Source organism: Pholcus phalangioides, unplaced genomic scaffold, assembly GCF_987345545.1.
Source record: "Pholcus phalangioides strain wild (caught in Gottingen) unplaced genomic scaffold, Ppha-v1.0 ptg000014l_1, whole genome shotgun sequence".
NCBI classification, from domain to species: domain Eukaryota; kingdom Metazoa; phylum Arthropoda; class Arachnida; order Araneae; family Pholcidae; genus Pholcus; species Pholcus phalangioides.
Window position 1 is genome coordinate 7,261,781 of NW_028301607.1, and position 20,712 is coordinate 7,282,492.

Sequence of the window (20,712 nt, forward strand, 5' to 3'; positions counted from 1 at the left end):
CTAAAGCGATTGTCCGTGATTGTATATGGTCAAACGGAGGATGCATAATCCGATTTCCGGTGCGGGTTCGATACACTCAAACGTAAATACGAAACCGTTAATGACCGAATCCCATTATAATATCAAATGTACACTAATAATTCATCTTCAATCCCCTAAAGCAATATCCTATAATAGGAAATGACCGACGCTAATTGGCTGGCATATGTTACTTCCCGTCAAAACCAAACAAGGCGATTCACTCGGAACAGAACAATCTGCAGGTACCGAGAAAATAGCCCATTGGCCAAAAGAAATAAAACCAAAAAAAAAAAAAAGGAAATTGAGATGATCATTGATTGCTCATTACATTCTATTTACGATACGATTCACAAAGAGAAAATCTTCTTTAAATTAAGAGGGGGAAAAAAAAGAGAAATCAAGTTTTTTTTCTTCTTTTAATGTAAATTTCGTTACAGATCAGAGAAAATGTGAGAAACCATTTTGAGAAGAGTTTAAAAAAAAAATGAAACCATTGTGGATCAACTAAAGAAAAATTAAGAAAGCGGAAATAAATTGCCGTTCATTCAAGCGCGCAATCAAAATCCGAAGTTTTGTGAGGCGGAAAATTAAAATACAATTTATAACGATCTTTTTTTTTTGTTATGAAAAAAAAAATGTTTTCTCATTATTCATGCAAGATAAGAATATATACACACATCAATAGCGAGATTATTTTTTGTTATTAGACAATATAAAATAGTAATTTTTATGAGGTTTTTTCCCCCCACATCTTAGAGAGTTCCACAGCTAATTTTGTGATTTTAGAAGAGAAAAAAAAAAGCACTTCTTGGAAGTTTTATTAAATGTTAACGAGCAATTTCATGACAAAGAAAAAGATCATCAAAGAATTGAATTTCATTGCTGAGAAAATTAGATTTCATGAGAGATATTAATAAAAATGATAATCAAATTTTTGAGATAATAGGAAAAAACTTGATGTTTCCAAGAGGATTTGAATGTTCATAAGAACTGAAATTTGATTAACATTTTCCTTTGGCGAGATCAGAATTTTGGAATTTGAAACAAAAAACAAGTTATTGAAGTCGGACACCTAATCAAGTGAAAATTTTGATTTTGAAAATTTAATATTCTTGTTTATAATAGATAACAGTCGAAATTAAGATTGAAAATTATTGAAATTCTAAGATTAAAAATCCCACACTCCTGGATGGTAGAGGAAAAAATCTGAGTTCACACACACACAGATAGTATGAATGCTTCTATGCTTAAGTGAAGAAGAAAATAATATGTATTGTACAAAAACATGAAAAATCTGATTTCAAAATGCTGAATTCTTTAATGACGAGTCTGAATTTACGGGCAAGAAAAATTATTCTAAGAATCTCAATTGAAATGAACATGAAAAATCCCACAATAAAATATATAATTTGCCGCCCGACAATCCAGTTGTTAGGGAGCTAGCTTCTGACCGCATGTGTGGTTTGAATCCGGGTTCGCGCATGGATGTTTACTAACACTAACAAATTCCCTGAACAGATCATACAGATCTCGTGGGAATACGTGAATATTATGTAATTAAAAATTAATCGCAAAAAAACTAACGAAACACTCAGACAGTTGAAAACAGCTATTGAAAAAAATTCGTGGACAAGTTAAAAAAAATTTAAATTGGAGAATTAAAGAAAAAAAGAATTCTTGGACAGTTATAAACAAAATACAGGGCGTGCATAATTAAAAGACTCCATTTTAAAGTAGCCTACAGGCGAAACCAGTCATCAGAGAAGTGTGAAATTTTGTGGAGGACTTCATGTAGTGATGGGAATTCGTTTATGGGGAAAAAATTAGTTGCACGTGTCGCCACCAGAGGATGTTTCACTTTGAATACCAGTAGTAAACATGTCAATTTATGTGATGTAACGCAGCAGCTGTTATAAAACCTAGAAACATACGCGGAGATCTTTTTCTCAATGTGGTTGCTGGTCACAATGATAAGTTTACGAGATTGCGTTTTCTGGTCAAATTGTTTTACCAAAACAGTAATTCCGCAGTAACTGCTCTACGGAAATATCGGACTTGGAAGAGGATTCGAAAAGGTGTAATGAATGTTAAAAACCTTCGAAGTATGATAACAAAATTTGAAACCACAGGATCGTCGGCTGTTCGTCCTGGAAGATGATGAAAACCCGTTTCTATAGACGCAGTGCAGGAGGTTTTGCTTCAGGTGGAAGAGGACAGAGCTTCAAATTCTCGTGGTAGCACTAGTGTCAGGCGTTGGATAGGCCACGTTCAACTGTCCATAAGATCATGCGGAATATCCTCCGATTATTACATCCGTACAAACTTTCACTTGTGCAGCGGTTGCTTCCACATGATTATGCGCTCGACTCCGGGGCTCACTGCAATTTCTAGCTCGCGTTGAGGTCTATTCAGAACGGCCTTGGAATATCCTCTGGACAGACGAAGCGCATTTTCACTTGGATGGTGCAGTTAATACTCACAACTGCGGAATTTGGGAACCAGAAAATCCGCACGCTATCTTAGAGGTTCCGTTGCATTCACCAAAAGTGACGGTATGGTGTGGATTTACTGCGTCATTTATTCTCGGTCCCTACTTCTACGAGGAGTTGCGTTCTACAGGTACAGTGACATGTTTGATCACCGGAAAGCGATATCCATTGCTGTTACAGAACGAAATTGTTCCGGCTCTGCAAGAACGTCACTGCCTTGCAGACACAATCTTTATGCAAGACGGAGCTCATCCACACATTGCAGTGTGTGTTAAGAATGTTCTTAAATCACATTTTCCAGAAGATCATCAGCCGGCACTTCCCTAACCTATGGCCTCCCCGGACCTTAATCCATGCGATTTTTGTCTTTGGGGGCACTTGAAACGTGTGGTAATTCGTGACAATCCAAGAACTTTACCTGTTCTTAAAGGCAGCATTTCACGCCACGTGCTGAACATCTCCCCGCACACACTTCGGTCAGTTGTGGAGCACGCCATCTTGCGATTTCACATGGTATCTGAAAATGAAGGCCATCATGTGGAACATGTTTTGGTGCAGTGACAATTGTAAACTTGTAAACGTTTGGCCAGATGTGCCATTTCTTAATAAAAGGCCATCTGGTGGCGACATGTGCAACTAATTTTTCCCTCTTAAACAAATTCTCATCGCGTCATGAAGTCCTCCACAAAATTTCACAATTTTCTGATGACTGATTTGGCCTGTAGGCTACTTTAAAATAGGGTCTCTTAATTATAAGTACCCTGTATATTAATATTTTCGTAGATGAAGAAATGATCTAAATCTATTGAGAATATTAAGTCTCATTGTTCAAGAAAGGAACAAATGGTCTTATAAGCAAATGAGAAATCCGATTCTAAAAAGCTGAAGTCTTTTCCAGTTTTAATAATGAATCTGAACCATCAAAGAAAAACGATAATGAAAAATTGCGAAATGAAAATAAATCAAAAAAACTAAAAACACTCAGACAAGTGCGGACAACCAAGACAAAACGAAAATTGAATTCTCGGACAAATAAAAAATTATGATTCTTAGACGATAGAAAGAAATTTTAATGGGAAATGGGTAATTAAAAACATTCTTGAATAATCTGAAAAAAAATTGTATAGTTAGACAATTACAAAATATAATAATATTCTCGTAGATTGCAAAAAGAAAAAAAATAACCTGAATCCATAAAGGATATAAAAGTAACATTGCTATAACGGAGAAACAAAGAATGTGTTTTATATAAAAACTTCAGAAATCTGATTCCAAAAAACCAAATTATTTGAGTCATGTAAATTCTCAGACAAAATGAACCTCAAAAAACTAAGGCAGTGGACCTGACATTCAGAGACAATTTAAAAAGAATGTATTGATAAAGTCGAGTTCGGTTATAACATACATCCTGGCTGATCCGAGAAGGTTATGATATTAACCGACGTGTATGTTATAGGCGGTCTTGGGATCGGCTGAATTGGCAGTTGTAGTCATGTGTTACTGCCAATTCGCGACGTGGACGGCCACTCCAGTTGCATTAAATATTGACCCGGCCTAATTTCGAACATTGGTCGGACAGTTCGCGAAGTGGCCGGTGATCCCCGGCCAAAGTCCGATAATAAAAGACATGATTCGGGATCATCAAGTTGGCATATTTTTCGTGATAATTAACTCCACATTAGTCATGGTAATCCATCAAACCACAGCCACGATGCGGTAATCATTTTCTTTCTCTGCAAAATAAGGCAGAAAAAAAACTGTTTACATGATTATTTTTGCAGTTTTTTTTTTCTCGTCACATGGAGCTAATCCAATACAGCTGCTATATATAGACATGTAGCACACGTTGTCGATTAAAACAAAAATTGGCTCCTACCGAGCAGTCTTACATCGGCACATCATGCTTTGTCCAGGGATCTCCGGCCACTTCACGGAATGGCCGGCCAAAGTCCTAATCATTTCTTCAATTCGGACTAAGACAAAAACTCTTGGCTAATTCGCGAAGTGGCTGGAGATGGTGTTTGTAATTTGTGTTTTGGTCGATTAGTTCTGTGTCTGATACTTACAGATGGAAAAGATAAGCTCCTAGAGGGTCCAGACTATTCAGCTTGATGCAAAGTCTTGCACTGAAAGAATGCATGCTCTGAAAACAAGGGTTCGTTTTTTTTTTTTTTGGTTTTTTAATGCATTTTCTATTTTGGCTGAATCTTCATTTTATATGAAATGGTTCAAAGAATTTCAGGGAAAAAAATGTAGGTACATCTGAAAAAGATTCCGAGGTAGACATGATCGTTCTCTATTGACAGTAATTCTGATGATTGGTGCGAAAATTCAGCTCATGACGGGGCTATTTTATGTTAGTGCGTGAATTCATATCATCGAAAATGTTCGTTAGCTGAATCCGTATTCAATAGCAGAGGCAGAAAAATCACGAAAAAAATCTTCGTTAGCCGAAAAAATTCGTAAGCTGAGGCGTTTGTTTATCGAGGTAATCACGGTACTTAAGGAATCAATTTTTTTTTTCAACACTTGGTACAATTTTACACCTAATTAAGAAAATAGCAACCATCATTTATTCTCAAGTATTAATCCATCATAACATTAACGACTTATTTATAAACCTCTCTAGATGTTATTTGCCCCTTTCAGTAGCTCAATTCGTTTCTTGTCTAGGAACATCCTGCAGTTAGTGAATTTTGTGTAATTCATGCTCACTTCCACATTATTGCGGTAGAATTTCAGTTTCATGTTTCCGTTACCCTAGACATTGTCTGACCACCACTTTCACAGAAAGAGATACACGTGACACAGTAAAATGTAATCAGTAAATTTTTAATTTAGGGGCCGTTCAAGTATTACGTAAGCAAATTTTTAGCCATTTTTGACCCCCCCCCCCCCTCCCAGCAAAAGTCAGCAAAACTAGATCAGAGCACTTGAAGGATTCGTTAAACATTTAGAGATCACTAAAGTGGCTCTGTAAGGGACTTATCAATAGGGAGAATGTTAGTCAGGTGCCTAATAACTATCGAAAGGTTTTTCCATTTTTGGAGCACCGAATAAAATGCCACATTAAGAATATTTCATATCTTCATAATGAGAGGTTGATGACGTAAGCATCATCAACCCCCCCACCTTCCCATCAAAAGTCAGCAAATCGGAAACCCCCTCCCACATAGATGCTGACGTAATACTTGAATGACCCCTTATGCGAAAAACCCCAATTAATATAACTTTTTTTAATCAGTTTGTTGTGCTCAGACTTACTCAGACATTCGGCCGAATACCGAAGCATTGCTTTGCCGGGCCGAATATTCGTCCCATCTCTAATGAATCATATAAACAAGGGGTTGATAAACTTATAGCTCGAACTTTAAGATGATCCGAAAAAAGAATTGGTTAGGAAAGAAAAATTTCAATTTGAAGGTGGTCAAAATCAGAACAACCCCAATGAAATTTGATGAAATCAAATAATTATCTATTATCAACATGATTAATTGAGCCAGCTTTTTTAACGAGTACTTTAACAGGAATCATTTCTTGTTAGCAGTTATTTCGACTCAAATAATCAGATTCAAGATTTCCAGTAACTGCGATCAGATCCGGTTCAGATATTAATCAAGATTACACCTTATTTCAACGACCAAAACTCGTACCTCATACAACAAAATAATTTCGCATAATTATATTTTTCCCCAAGCTTCAATTTGATAACGATGATTCTATTCGGGATAAACAAAAAAAAAATCCAATAAGGAAGACATACATCAAGGCGGAATGCACTGATGAATGCATAGAAACCAGGATCAAACTATAATGGAACATTTGACAGCAACTTGAATTAGCTTATGATGAATAAGTTTAGCCCCTCGTAACAGTCTCGAAAGGATCGTGGTATATGCTGGTGTAATACAAACATGCATTAAGATGGCAGTATAAAAAAATAAAATGAACAGCTGACTGTATCGCTGAAATCAGGAATGTTCAATGAGTTAACTAACTCGCCGATCCCAATTTTACGTGATCCATTTAACACAAGCAAACGTTCTATTGAGCAACTTCCCAACATCATTATACAGAAGCGCGAGATAGGACTACCGGTATGGCCGCACCTTTGTCAAAGAACGCCCGTTTACATCTCTGACATCTACCAGAAGCTACATCATAATGGATTAAAGAATAAGGTGTGTAACGTAGACTTAAGATTCGGGATGGCTCTTCCATTGTGAAGTTAATTTACTTGACTGATGATTGTATGATGATGATTATGCATGTATATTAAACCAATTTTTTTCAAACCCTTGCGCACTGGGATATTCTAAGGAAGGCGAGGCACAGATGAACATGAAGTAGAAGGGATCACAGAGTTTTAAAAAACATTCATGAAGCTTTTTGTTTCTGAGCGAAAATATGGTAGGTTGAATTGTGAATACTTTAATCAGGCAGAACTGCCCATAGAACCAATCATCTTAACCAAAGTCGTAACTAGGATATTTTTAGGGGGAAAGAGGATTGTAAACATGATTTTGCAGCCCCCACCATTACAAAATTTATTGATTTTGTGATAGTATTTTCATTGCCTCAAAAAATAATTATTGATGGCATTTGAACCTCTTCTGTGTCCAAAATGCTAGTAAAGCAAACTTAAGCTGGCGATTTGTGGTTGAGATAAATGACCATGTTTGTACGTATATGAACAATGTTGCTTGTTTATAAGTAAATCAATACAAATTCTGATTTTGAGGACCCGTGATGTGATACACCGCATTCAAATATATCTGCCATTTTTTTCAATTTCAAATCCCGTCAATTTTTATGAATTTTTAAACTATTGACAAAATTAAAGAGCACCTTGTATGTAAGCTGTTACTTCCAGCTTAGCGTAGGAACACGGAACATAATTTTTGTCCGCAGTGCCGTCTTAACTCAAGAAATGAGGGGCCTCATAAAAATGAGATCTTGTTGAAATTTTTGAATTTTTGAGAATGAGCGTGTATATTTGTCAGGGAGGGCCTAAGAAAAATCGCTTGGCTCGGGGGTCCCTGATGGTCTTGAGGCGGCCCTATTTGTCCGGCAGAGGCATATTGGGCCTCTAAAATTTGAAAAAATGTAAAGTTGGAGCTTTGCGAGGGCCCTTCAGAAGTCGGGACCCGGCGCGCATGCCGGACACGCCACTGTTGCCCGGAGATCCATGAGTCAGAGAGAGCCCTGCATACCCCCGGCCAAAAGAAGTATGCTCTCTGAACTCCAGCTCAGGCATCTGGAGATAGATTTTATAAAAACATTGTCCTTTGTAAATTTACTTCAAAAAATGAATTCAATTAAGCAGAAAAGGTCTCAAATGGGAAATAAGGGTCTTGGATTTGTCAGGAAGGGCCCACGAGAAGAAAATGTAGTCTAATGGGGGAGAAACCCTGTATTAAACCACTATCCTTTGTCTGGTTTTCTAAATATTTTTGCCTCAACTAGACCCTTATTTCTTTTTTAAGGCTGCTTCATCCCAAAGCACAAGACATGAAATGAATGCAAGAATATTATATAAGATTTTTTTCTTTTCTTCCGGCTGGTATACAAGGTTGAATACCAATACCACCAGCTACTTCCGCAGAGTAGTTGGTATCCATCATACGCACACATCACTACTGAGGAAACTTTTTCGTGACGTGTAACGCCCACGTAAGTTGAATTTTCAGTCCCTTACAATGGGCCCGTTGACCGAATCCCATGTCAGCGTGATCCAAGAGAACTAGCAACAAGGTGGTATCGTCTTTTGATTCATGTATATTTACTAGGCTAGACACATTTATGTTATTTCTTCTGCAATAGAAAACTTGAATACAAAAAAGGAGGGAATCCAAAGAATTATTTCTCCCTTAATATCCCCCATCTCTAAAAGTGTTGCCACTTCGCAGAAGGAAAAAAACTCTCCAACCAGTTTTTAGACGAGAAAAATGAAATTCCTATGTAACACGTGGTCTTCCAGCTAAAATGAAAAAATATACATATATATTTTTTCTACGTTATAATCCTCTGTTTTTCTGGTTGTGAAAAGTTGTTATAATCGGATATTTCTCGCGCTTGAAATAGCTCTTGACAGCTTGATAACATAAAAATGTTTTGCTTGAAAAAGTGAAATCTTGACCTTTGATATATAATAGTTTTAACGCCTCCGCGAAGTTCGACCAACGCCCTCAGCGAGAGATTAGAATAACAGTTTATGCACCCTAATCTGACAGGCAGATTCAGAGAGAATACATGTAATGCGCGTCAGAAATCCGTCGGGACGAGAGAGAAGGTGACATTCTAGGGTCACAATCTGGTATATTGGCCTTTTCGGATCAGCGAACGGAACCCTCATGGCGTTCAAGATATATGGACATATCTTGGGATATCCTATAAACGCTCATAAATGACTCGTGAAGTTCTTTTGGAACGTTCACCGACAGAAAGATTAATCGAGAGGAAAATTCACCGAGAATTCATTGACAGAAAAATCCACCGAAAATAAAATTCATCGAGAGTGAAATTCACCGTCAAGAACATACTAAAAGAAAAATTCACAGAAAGATAAATCTCCGGAAAGTAAAAGCCACAGAACAGAAAATTCATCGCTAAGAATACATCGAAAGGCAAATTCATCGGCAGGAAAATTCATAGACAGCAAAATTCACTAACAATTCATCGACAGTTTTCCAAAGAGAGAGGGCGAGTGACTAAGTGAGAGATCGAATGAATCCACAAGTAAACGAAGAATTGAGCAAGTTATTGAGTGATTTGACCGCGACGCGCCTACTCGCTCACTGACTTTTCTCGGTCACCCACTCGCTTATCCTCTCTCACGCACTGATTCGGTCACTCACTCAATCTATCGGTGGCGAGCTGCTGTCGGTGCATTTTCTATTCGATGATTTTTTCTTTCGGTGAATTTTCCGGACACACTTTCGAACACCTACGCATACTACTTAATATCTCCCACATAATAGAGAGACTGGGGAACATGGTCGTACTGAGGGACACCTACGTAACCCTTAAATGACCAGTCACGTAATCCGAACGGTTAAGCGTACAACAAGTTGGAGCGTGCAGAACAATCGGAAACTACATGGTGAGAAGTGGGGACCCATGAAATGACTTGATGGAATCTGTTTGCACAGCTGATTCGGCCCCGTCTAAGGGGAAAAATCAAAGGAAGAGGCAAAGTAAACAGTGCTATACGGGCTACCGTTCGTGCTAGTACAATATCTCCTCCTCCCCCCCGCGTCAAGATCAAATCCGAAAACCACAGAGCTGTGCGGAACTGGACTAGAGCGCTCGTAGCAAATCAATGATTCTAAATTTAACGCGACAGGTTATAAAGTGTTTAGACAAGGGTCTTGATTATATACCGAGATCCGGAACGGAGCGTAAACAAACAATGGCAGGCGGGACCAGACACCGAGAGTAAATTAATTACCAGACAGAACATTAACACAACTAGATCACCTGAATTTGACTTCGGCTTTTTTTTATCCTCTTCTGTGTGTGTCTGGCGGGTCGAAAAGACAATGGCGACGCCAAAACAAATGCCAAAAAGCATTTATTTCAAGAGAAAAAGAGACACGTGAGTTGGCCTGAAAGTAATCAATAAATAAAATTTCCGTCCTAAATTATCTTTAAATAGACCAGGAGATGCCTCTCGTTCCCTACGGATACAAAGATCACGGGCATGGGAAACTCAACGGTTAATTTTGTAATACATTGCGCGGAGGGGGCATAATTTTTTAAAGTCTAATGGCAGGGGTCGCAAATTCATCTGTACTTACATGGGGGCCACTTTTTTTTTGTGAACAAAAATACAGAGCCGTAGCCTGAAATATTTTTCAGCGGAAGACAACCGATATTATGAGGCGGGAACCAGTGGCGTATTTGAAGGGGGGCGAAGCGGGAAGGTGATGATAAAATTCGGAGGGGTGACAGATTTGAGGAATAAGTGGCAGAAAAAATTAGTGTAATGGAAAGACGAACGTCGAAACCATAAATCCACCTCTGTCTAGAGAGTGAGTGACCACACGAGCGATGCAGAGAGTGTACAAGCACGTCAGTGATAAAAAAAAAATGTGAACAAACATGTGAGTCCTAATGCATCTCGACACCAATGGGTGTAGTCTTCAGAGGAAAAATGTTTAACTACTAGTCACGCTGACCGAGTTCCCCAGTTGGGTTGAATCTTATCGGTTTGCTGAGCGGAAAAAGTACGCCTGTTCATTTCAACCATCGTGGTCAGAATGAAACTGAGCCTGCGTGAGATACTAATGCAGTGTCCTGATTGGTACCAAGGCCACTCAAAGAAAGTAGTCATACCCTACGATCCAATACTCTCACTGAAGATCAAACCGATTCCTTAAAAAGTTTAATCTAACAACCATAGATGTAGAAGAGTTGATCCACTTTGCCCAAGAATATTTAGAAGACACCAACGAATAAGGCAAATACACAAAAAAATAATAAAAGTCCTAATGCATTTCAACACCAATGGGTGCCGTCTTCAGAGGAAAAAAAAAAAAAAAAAAAAAAAAATTTTCCTCTGAAGACGGCACCCATTGGTGTTGAAATGCATTAGGACTTTTATTATTTTTTTATGTATTTGCCTTATTCGTTGGTGTCTTCTAAATAACCATAGATGTGCCCACTAAAAACTTTGGTTTCATGCCCCCCCCCCCCCCAAAGATGCTATACCACAGAATAAACAATGGGGACATCTATTACATTCCATGTGGTGATTGCCCCCTTGGTTATACAGGACAGACAAGGAGAACCATAAAAGCAAGATTAAATGAATACGCTCGCTGTGTGAAAAATCGGCCATCTTGATCAACTCTTCCAAGCATGTGGGAGACCGAAAACAAGTGACCGAGAGATTGTGTGAGTATGGGAGTGACTGAAAAGAGTACGCAAACATGCGAGTAACCAAAAGAGTACGCAAACATGCGTGTAACCAAAAGAATACGCAAACATGCGAGTAACCAAAAGAGTGACTAAGAGACAAGCATATTTACAGGAGAGGGTAAGCGGATTCCCTAGCAGAGTTGCAAATTCGAGGAATGAGTGGTCGAAAATTAGAATGGGAGAAAGGCGGCAAAATTCATGTAGGAAGGTTTTTCAGCAACTGGCTTCTATGCGGACTTCTATTTCTCTAGTCTGGGGATCGACCTTGTGAAATTTACAAGGGAATACAGTGATACCTCGGCTTACGAATTTTCAACTTGAGATTTTTTTTGTGATATTTCTGAATCGGATAACGAATACGGATTCGGCTAACGAACATTTTTGTAGGCATCGAACTGAAAAGTCTTTACACTCTATTCTAGGAGCTTATATTTTCTATCTATTTGTATCAGACACAGAAAGGAGCTGGCCAAATCACTATAGATTAGATTGGAATATTGGCATATGTAAAGGGGGGGGGGGGTTAGCCTCCCCCCCCTTGAGCCAATATTATAGTGTTATTTTGCAGGGAAAACGTAAACCCCCCTCAGAAGGAAAAAAAATCTGAAACCCCAAGAAAATTCTGCGCACGCCTATGGATGGGAACAACCACAAACTCGACTGGGATTTGCCAACATCAGCTTTAAGTAGACTGAAGCTGGTGCGAAATAAAAGATCTTCAGTATCTCATCATGCTATTAGTTCTCATTCATGCGATTTTGAAGCTGGGGAAAAAGATATAGCGCTCTTCGGTGTTTTAAAGAAAATTATCGTTTAGTTTTGGACTGCTATTGGAACGAATTAAACGATATCCCATAGAAACCAATGGGAAATCACGCTTCGGCTAACGAAAATTTCGGTTAACGAACGCGTTTTCGGAACGAATCGTCTTCGTTTACTGAGGTATCACTGTATTTGGAAGGGGGGGGGGGGTTCTGCAAAAAAACTTTGTCTGAGGGCGCGTTTCAAGAAACGGGATCCTAATCAGGGGCTAGTTACACTACGTTTCCATAAACTGATACTATCTATAAGTTTATAGAAAGCTTGTTGCTTATTGTAATGTTAAGATACGCAGAGAGGGAGTAGATTTTTTTTCCCAGTAAAGATGAACTCTCCCTCCCCTCTATAAGCGTGAAGTTACTGCAAAAAAAAAAACCCACCAAAATCTCGGTTCTATTGAGAGAATCTGCTCATTAATAACGTACATTCTGGACGAGCTTATTCTAGTTTAAAAATCATGAAATAATCAGTTTCCATATCAGTGGAGACATTCCAACGCATGATAAAGACTTTCTCAACTACTACAAAGTTTCTTTAAGAGGCTTTAAATATGACTATCATGCTCCGCCACTGACGTCATAAGAAAAGATATCAGTCGACGGCTGAATATAGGAAGAGAGATAATGGAATGGGAATATACGGGGGTAAGGGAGAAAGAGTGGATCAACCTGAGTTTTGTGAACATTAAAGATAAACCTTCAAGATATGTTTGCGAGGGTGGGCGACTGTTTATCATACAATGAGAACGAACCCGGAGTCGTATCACAAGCACACTATTAACTTCCACTTGGAGACTCTTCCATGGAAAAGAGGGTAAAAAAAAATGTTAATGGTTGCCCATGGAGGGCGCACCCAAGATCCGTAGATTCTCAGATGAAAAAAAAAAAAATTCAATGCAGGGCCTGTATTGTGAAATTACAAGGGAGTTCAGAATTCACTAGTCCCTCACGAAAAAGGAATTTTGGAACCATTTAAAGATCAGTCTTAGTATACTTCTACAGTGATTACACAAATGACACCTATGAGCCCTATAAATGAGCCATAAGAAAGAACGTTCCCTTTCCCCAGTTACCAAAATATGGGCAGAGTATGAAATGGGAAGGGTGTCACAGGTGATGTACTTCTCCCTTATGTCAAGCCGGTATATCTCAACTACACTTTCGGGGTGTGTAAAAAGGGAATAAAGACATGGGCGTTCATGAATAGACCACAAGGCTATAAATCATGCTTTCACAGTAGTCCAGGGAGGTCGGACGACTATTATTTAACAGAGTTCGGCTCTTATTATGTTGCTCTTGCATTGGTCACGGTGAAGAGGGATAGGCAGGGAGAAAGCATCCAGTGACTACTAGTTTACGCGGTCTTTTGTAACTCGAGACATCTAGCTACACAATAGAATGCACTTCAAGTTTTGTAAAGAAATGAGGTTGTGGTCCAAGTCGATAAATACAGTCGAATCCCAATCGTAAACTAACCCTCGAAAACTAAGATAAAATCTCAGTTTTCGAGGGTTACGATCCCAATACAGCACGCCCTGATTTAGTACCACAAATTTTCAGTGAATAGATTTTATATACCAGTGTTTCTCAAAGTGTGCGTCGCGGCGAGCTAGAGATTTCCATTTGCGTGCCTATTTATGCCTTAGGCCGGGATTAGACTATAAAAGTTTGGTTAAAGTCCTTTTATAAAACTAGAAAAGGGCAGCCAGTAAGGTCACCTGTTACATTTTCTAGAATGTAACGAATAACCTCATTGGTTGGATTTTTCAAGTTTTATAATAGGACTTTTATCAAACTTTTATAGTGTAATACCGGCCTTAAAGTGATTGTTTTACAAGTGGAAATATTTACTAAACTATTCTAGGGAGCCACAGATGTACCATGAATTTAGTAAGGGAGCCGCGGGTGACAGGAGTTTGAGAACCACTGTTCTATACGGATATTGTAATGTAGTTGAATGATGATTCGATTTGACGCCAGCTATAACATCTATTTAAAATCTTGTACATCTTGCCTATCATGGAGCAGATCACTTCAATCATGGTCGCAACTGGAAGGGGGGTCTTTTAGCATGAGCTATATGTCCAAGGCTATATGTCGGAGCGAGTTAATTAGTAGGATTAAAGGTCGCATAGTGAATGTACGTCGCGTATTTTACGGGACAAAACATGGCACCCCAGAAGGAAAATAGGACTCCAGCCTAGGGGTCCCAGACTATTCTTGTTTGACATAAATTTACTATAGAGATCCTGTGAAAAATCTGTTCTAGCGGGGGTGGTGGTCATAGATCCAAGAATAGGAGCCATGGGGGCAGAATCATCATTTCTCGCTCTGGAGGAAAGTGCGAGCGACTTCTCTGGTTCTGTACCTAAGGGCTTTTAAATGTAGGCTTTAAAAGGCTTTTAAAAGGGCTTATCAAGGATGCTCTACGTACCTTAAAATAAGTCGTCGTCCCTAGAACTCATTGTGTATAGCCAGAATCTCTTTGTTATGCGACCTCGCAAGTATTTTGTATTTATACCCCGCTTATAACGTTCCCACTTGGATTTTCCTGTTTAGTACGAATTATTTTGCGATTCCAACTTTTACTGATATTCATCGAGATTTCTCGTTTAAAGCGTTTTCATGCTTGCAATGTCTTTTGATGACTTTTTATACAAACGTTGTAAGTGGGATCCGCTATATCTACTGCAAAACAAAAAGACACCTAATCAACAACGTCGTTTTAAAGAAAAAGGAAAAATAAAGTTGAATTCTAGATCTGCAATTTTAGCTATCGATCATTATGTTAATAAATATAAGCCCACTATCTATAATAAGTGCTCTCCACATACTGTAGTTACTTTAATAACGACAATCTCACACAGCTTTGCATATCGCGAGCCATCCTCTCGGAACTTCCATAATTCCATCCGGAAACTTTTGAGAACTTTTCCCGGAAAACGAGACGGTCGAGTTAAAACTCTTCCTCCGAAGACCTTGTTATTAAAAGCCCTTAAAAGATCTTTTCGAGAGGACGGGGGGTAGAGGGTTCGCCTCTTCCCCCTTACACATTTTCGTGGAGATGGAAGATATGCAAATTCTTTCGGCTTCGGAAAGCAACTCACTCTATAGCTCTCTTAAAACAGAACAGACACAGAGCTCTTCAAGGAAGGGGGGGGGGCAACGAGAGTAGACAAGGGCGGCGTGTTCTTAAGAGATAGAGGTTCGAGGTCCTGGCACTACATGGAATCGTGTCAATCATTTCAGGGGCTCCATCTCGTGTATAATTCCGCCGGTCTGTGCATGCGTCTTGGCGGCCTGCCCACAAAATTACCTCCCTCGGAGAATCATGCCAGAGAATCTTGAAACTCATCGTGATGCGGACGGGGGAAAGAGGGAGGTTTATGGAGGACAAGGCCGTCGGGCTTGCTAACAAGATGCTTTTCCTCAGCGTCCTTAATTATGATCTGATAAACATCCATCATTATCATTATAATCACTTCATTCAAGTCTCCCTACCCTCTTTCTTTCTCCATTTCTAATGTATGTTTTATTATTTATTAATTCGCTCATTAGAGAGGAATGAGTGACTTCATATTTTCATATCATTTCATTCATTTATTTATTTAAAACGATGATGAATCACATCCGAAAGTTAAAAAGTGATTTTTAATGATGGAATCATTGAAACAAGGAGATTCGAAGTTCCTCATCGCATAATTATGAGGTTATTTTGGGTCGAATTTCTTAGGTCCATGTAATGAATCGAATAGTGGCCCCGAACCTCGTCGAATTTTCATAAAATATTAGATGAACTTAGACATTATTTCCGCACGTGCCAGTGGGGCCCTTTTTAGCACAGCCTCAGAAGTTTTAGGCATTCGAGTTAAAACGCTCTCTCAAACGTCTGGGCGATTTTTCACTTCAATCCTACATATTCTGCGAGGCATGAAAGTTTAAAAAGGTATTCATTCACTTGAAGGGATCCTTTTGAGATGCTACTGAATAAGGCATCTCAAAACTGAACCGATAGGATAAGGGATACAACCTGTAACTCGACACGGGTTTAACCAATCCGTATCGAGTTGCAGGTTGTATATCGCGACAAGTTTTATTAAACATTTTTGTCCCCTACAAACATGGTCCACTCCTAAAACAAAAAAGGATTTTTTTCATAAGAATTTATTACATTTTTCTCGACTGGTCGAGGGGACCTTAAAGGCGAAAGATTAGCCCGAATTTGGAGAGAAACCCCTAAATACCTCCTCTGTCAACTCAAGTCACCCTGGACCAGTGTTTCCCAAACTTATTGATGTCACGGACCCCTCTCCCCCTAGTGAAGGTCAAGGCACCACGGACCCCCCCCCCCCGTAGCAATGGCCTCCCACACTCAGCAGTAAGGCCCCTGTGCTGGAATCTTTGAAAGGGGGCTGTACAGGTATAATGAATTTATAGTGGAAAAAAAGCAAAAAAATTGAGATTTGTTTAAGAAACAAGAAATGCCTGCGGACCACAGGTTGAAAAACATTGCCTTAGACTAATTATTACTTATTATAATAACAATAGTAACTACTATTCTCTTAGTCTAAACAAGTCATAATCATGTCCCCTGATGCTACTATCATCAACGGTATGGATCTATAAATTAGAATGACAGACTGGGTCAGATTTCTGCAGGAAAATGGGTATTTTCCTAAGACCAAATAATTGAGGGTTCCCCCCATTATCAAAAACTCATTTTTACTGACAAACTAAACTTCATTGACTCTAGAGAATGGAGGGCCGTTTTAAGAGCACCATTGGCCTTCGGGCCAAGTGATTTTTCTGAAGCCTCACCAAGTAAACTTATATGCACATTCATTGATAATTTCAAATATATCTAATTTTTGTGAGGTCCCTTTTCTCTTGAAGCCTCCGGGCCATTACCGGGTGGATCCATGCGTTATGACGGCACTGTACTCATGCGCAACACATGGGAAAGGTCGAAAGGCCTTCAGCATAGAATGAATTTTTTATTTACACTACAATTGGAGGACCAGTGAAAATTCCTGATTTATCATAGGTTTCTATGGGAAATTGTTTGATTCGTTCCAGCTTCTGCCAAAAAATTTTTGATACGTTTTTAATGTACTCGAATGTAACGATACGCTTACTGGTTACATTTTTCAAGTTTTATAACAGAACTTTCATAAAACTTGTATACTATTATATTACTTTACTATATGCTATTCATGAAATTTTTATCCCGGCTTGCACTGTGAAAACATATAGGCTCCTTTTTTTCCCCTCCAAAGCATTTTCTATTTGGGCTGGATCGTTCATTTTGTGTGGAATGGTTCAAAGAATTTTGAAAAGAGAAGTGTACATGCATCTGGAAAAAGATTCCGATGTAGACATGTGTTAATCGGACTAAATTGACAGTAATTCCGATGATTGATGCAAAAATTCAGCTCGCGACAGGGATATTTTATGTTAGTGTGTGCATTTATATCATCGAAAATGTTAGTCAGCTGAATAAGTATTTGTCAGCCGCGGCATTCGTCATCCGAGGTATCACTGCACTTACGGAACAATTTTTTTTTTCAATACTTGTTACAATTTCACATCCAATTAAGAACAGATCAGTCACTATTTATTCTCAAGTACAAATGCTTCATAAAACTCAACTCATTTTTCCTCTCTAAATGTTCTTTGCTCCCTTTCATTAGCTCAATGCGCGTTTCTTGTCTAGGTACATATCCTTCAGTTAGTGAACTTTTGTAATTTATGCTCACTTCCACATAATTGCAGCAGGATTCTATTTTTCAGTTTCATGTTTTACTCATTCTAGAAATTCACCGAGACATAACCTCTTGCACAAAAAGGGATACACACGATACAATAAAATATAATCAGTAAATTTTTAATATATGCGAAAAATTACAATAAATATAGTTTTTCTAAAATTAGTTTGTGGTGTTCAGATTAATAAGCACAGACATTCGGCCTAACCTAATGTTCGGCAAGAGATCCAATGCCGAATAGCAGCCGAATATTCGTCCCATCCCTAGAGAATAGGATTCATAAGTTCGGGGGAAACTGTTTAGAATGATTCATAAACTTTGAAAAATACTAGAAATACTGAGTTAATTCTTCGGAACTTATCAGCTAATATTTATCTAACATCGATCAGAAAATTTATTAAGGGTTAAATATCGATAAATACCGTACAGACTTTCTTTACAGGTGATTAAAGGTTTACAACGTTCAAGACAGAGCTGTTATTAGAGCTGAAGTCATACCGTGTTAGCCCCATAAATTCGATAATGTTCAAGGAATAATCATACTGGCTGTTTTGAGTACAGTTAGGGCCGTCTCAATAAGTTCTAGGCGCCAGGGCTAAAAAAAACTTTTTGAGCTTCTGTCCCGTGTTCCTTACAGAAACAATAACAAAAACAGTTTTAAAATACTTGCAATGTACAGAAATTGCGTAAAATAACAAAAATGAGCTCAAACTGAAAATAATAAATATTCAGAATTAATAAAAATCTTCAAGAATATTGTAAGGCGGTGGATCAGTATTTGGATTTCATTGCAACAATGCTTTGGCCGGCGAAAGCCTGACCGAGTCCAGGCCTCGTTGGCCCTCCCATTAAAATACCGAGTTATCACTTTACTTTTTCTCAAATATGTTTCATTCTAAAATTAAATTAATAAAGCAGAGAAATACACATATTAGCAACGTGCAATTTCTCGAATATGTCCTCTGTACTGTAGACTTCCGAGTCGGCGTCCATGATAATTCAAAAAAAAATTATCAATTATCACAAAAAATTAATATAGTTCGAAACACAAATTTTATAAAATTCAAGAAGTGTTCCACCATGGTTAGACGAATTCTTCAAGAGGCCCAACCCACTCTACTGACATGCGAACTTACATGAAGACTTTGACGAAAACATGACAGAAATGAATGTAAAACATGTTTGAAAACATGACGAAAAATATGCACATAATTCATAAAACACATGTAATTTATAAAATATTAATATACACCGGTAGTTCTAGATATTACCATATTTTTGTAATTTGATATCTCCACGGCATGCTCAAAATAGAATATAAATAAGGAGGGGGGGAAACATATATAGGATATAATTACAGCTAATAAATGTTCGCAATAAATATTACCTGTATACTAGATGTTGATTGCGTCCACAGTAAAATACTGATAATTGCTAAGGCGACGCACGCCATTTGCCGGTTTTTTACCGCCGGCTTTACGGGTCCCGTGGCACCGGTTGAACTATGTGTATCTATATTTTACGTATATTTTTTTATGAGAAGTTTTCACAAAAAACGTTGGCCGTCTTTATTTGGATTTTATCTCGAAAAATCTTCTTTGAGGAAATTCCACACAATAATTTATTTATTTTATTTTTGGATTTTTGATCCGACCGAAAACGTTGTCAGTAATTTATTTTTTTGTTTCCGAGAGCGAAAAATCCCCGCGCCGTTGTCACTTCACATGCACTCACTCCACTAACCAACAACACAAACACACGCTTGAGGCAGGAGGAAAAAGAAGACGACAGAGAGATTGGGTGGGCCTTGACTGGCTGCCGGTCGAGCAGACGAGAGAAACTCTCGTAATAATAATCTTCTGAAAATTTCTCCACACACAGCTTCCCTAAAGATCTCCTTCGCCTCTCTCTTAAGACGACTCGCGCGCCCTCCAACGGTGCTATTCACCATCTCAATGAGTATCATAAGTTTTAGAATAATTTATATAGAAAAAGATAAAAAAAAATTGCCCGTACCTGTCAACTTAAGTTTTTAGTAATAAAAAAATCTTAATATAAGAAAAAACTACAAGTTTAGAAATTTTGAATGTGACTGCTGTAATTGAAAATAAATTTAACTATTTTTTTTTTTTTTAAATTTAGATGCTAACATGATTTGTGTATACAAATAAGTGTCAGTTTTCAAAGCTCGCATTATGTTGCTTGTGCGGATTCACTTATGTTGCATTTCATCATGTATAATCAGCTTACATTTCAGAAATACCATACCTGAAAAAGTGGCGGCATTTTTACCAACTTGCAAAAAAGCCAGGCTTAAATAAATGTAGCATCGACTGACTCCCCGAATTGACTTTTCTTCTTTTCTCCACATACATACACACATCATACTGACTTACACTTTCTCTTCCTATCTTCATAAGCCTACCTGGGCCCGTCTTTAATCCCACAATCAATCCTTAGGCGCTGGGAATGGGGGCAAACTTTGATACTGGTCTAGTCTGGTGTTCTATTATCATATTCTTCTATATGTCGCATAATTTAACCCTATCAAGTAGAAACAACGATGTCCCTGTGCTCCTTGACACCCTTTTCTTGTTTTTTTTTTTGCAGAAATTACAAAATTGTGGAAAAATCTGAAGCCATGACAAAATTTTTATTTCTCTACACAACATGCATTCATACCACCACATACTCTCT

At 38.2% G+C, this 20,712-nt stretch overlaps 1 protein-coding gene across 19 annotated transcripts in view; it reads right to left on the bottom strand.

Moving 5' to 3' along the window:
* Positions 1-19,852, bottom strand: part of trol (terribly reduced optic lobes) — a 328,483-nt gene extending 308,631 nt beyond the window's left edge. For all 19 annotated transcript variants that reach the window (XM_089241641.1, XM_089241648.1, XM_089241634.1 and 16 more), the window contains exon 1: positions 19,403-19,852. In XM_089241641.1, coding sequence (XP_089097767.1) covers positions 19,403-19,468 — 66 coding nt within the window. In that variant the 5' untranslated portion in view covers positions 19,469-19,852. The remainder of the gene's footprint in view (positions 1-19,402) is intronic.
* Between the last annotated feature and the right edge of the window lie 860 nt (positions 19,853-20,712).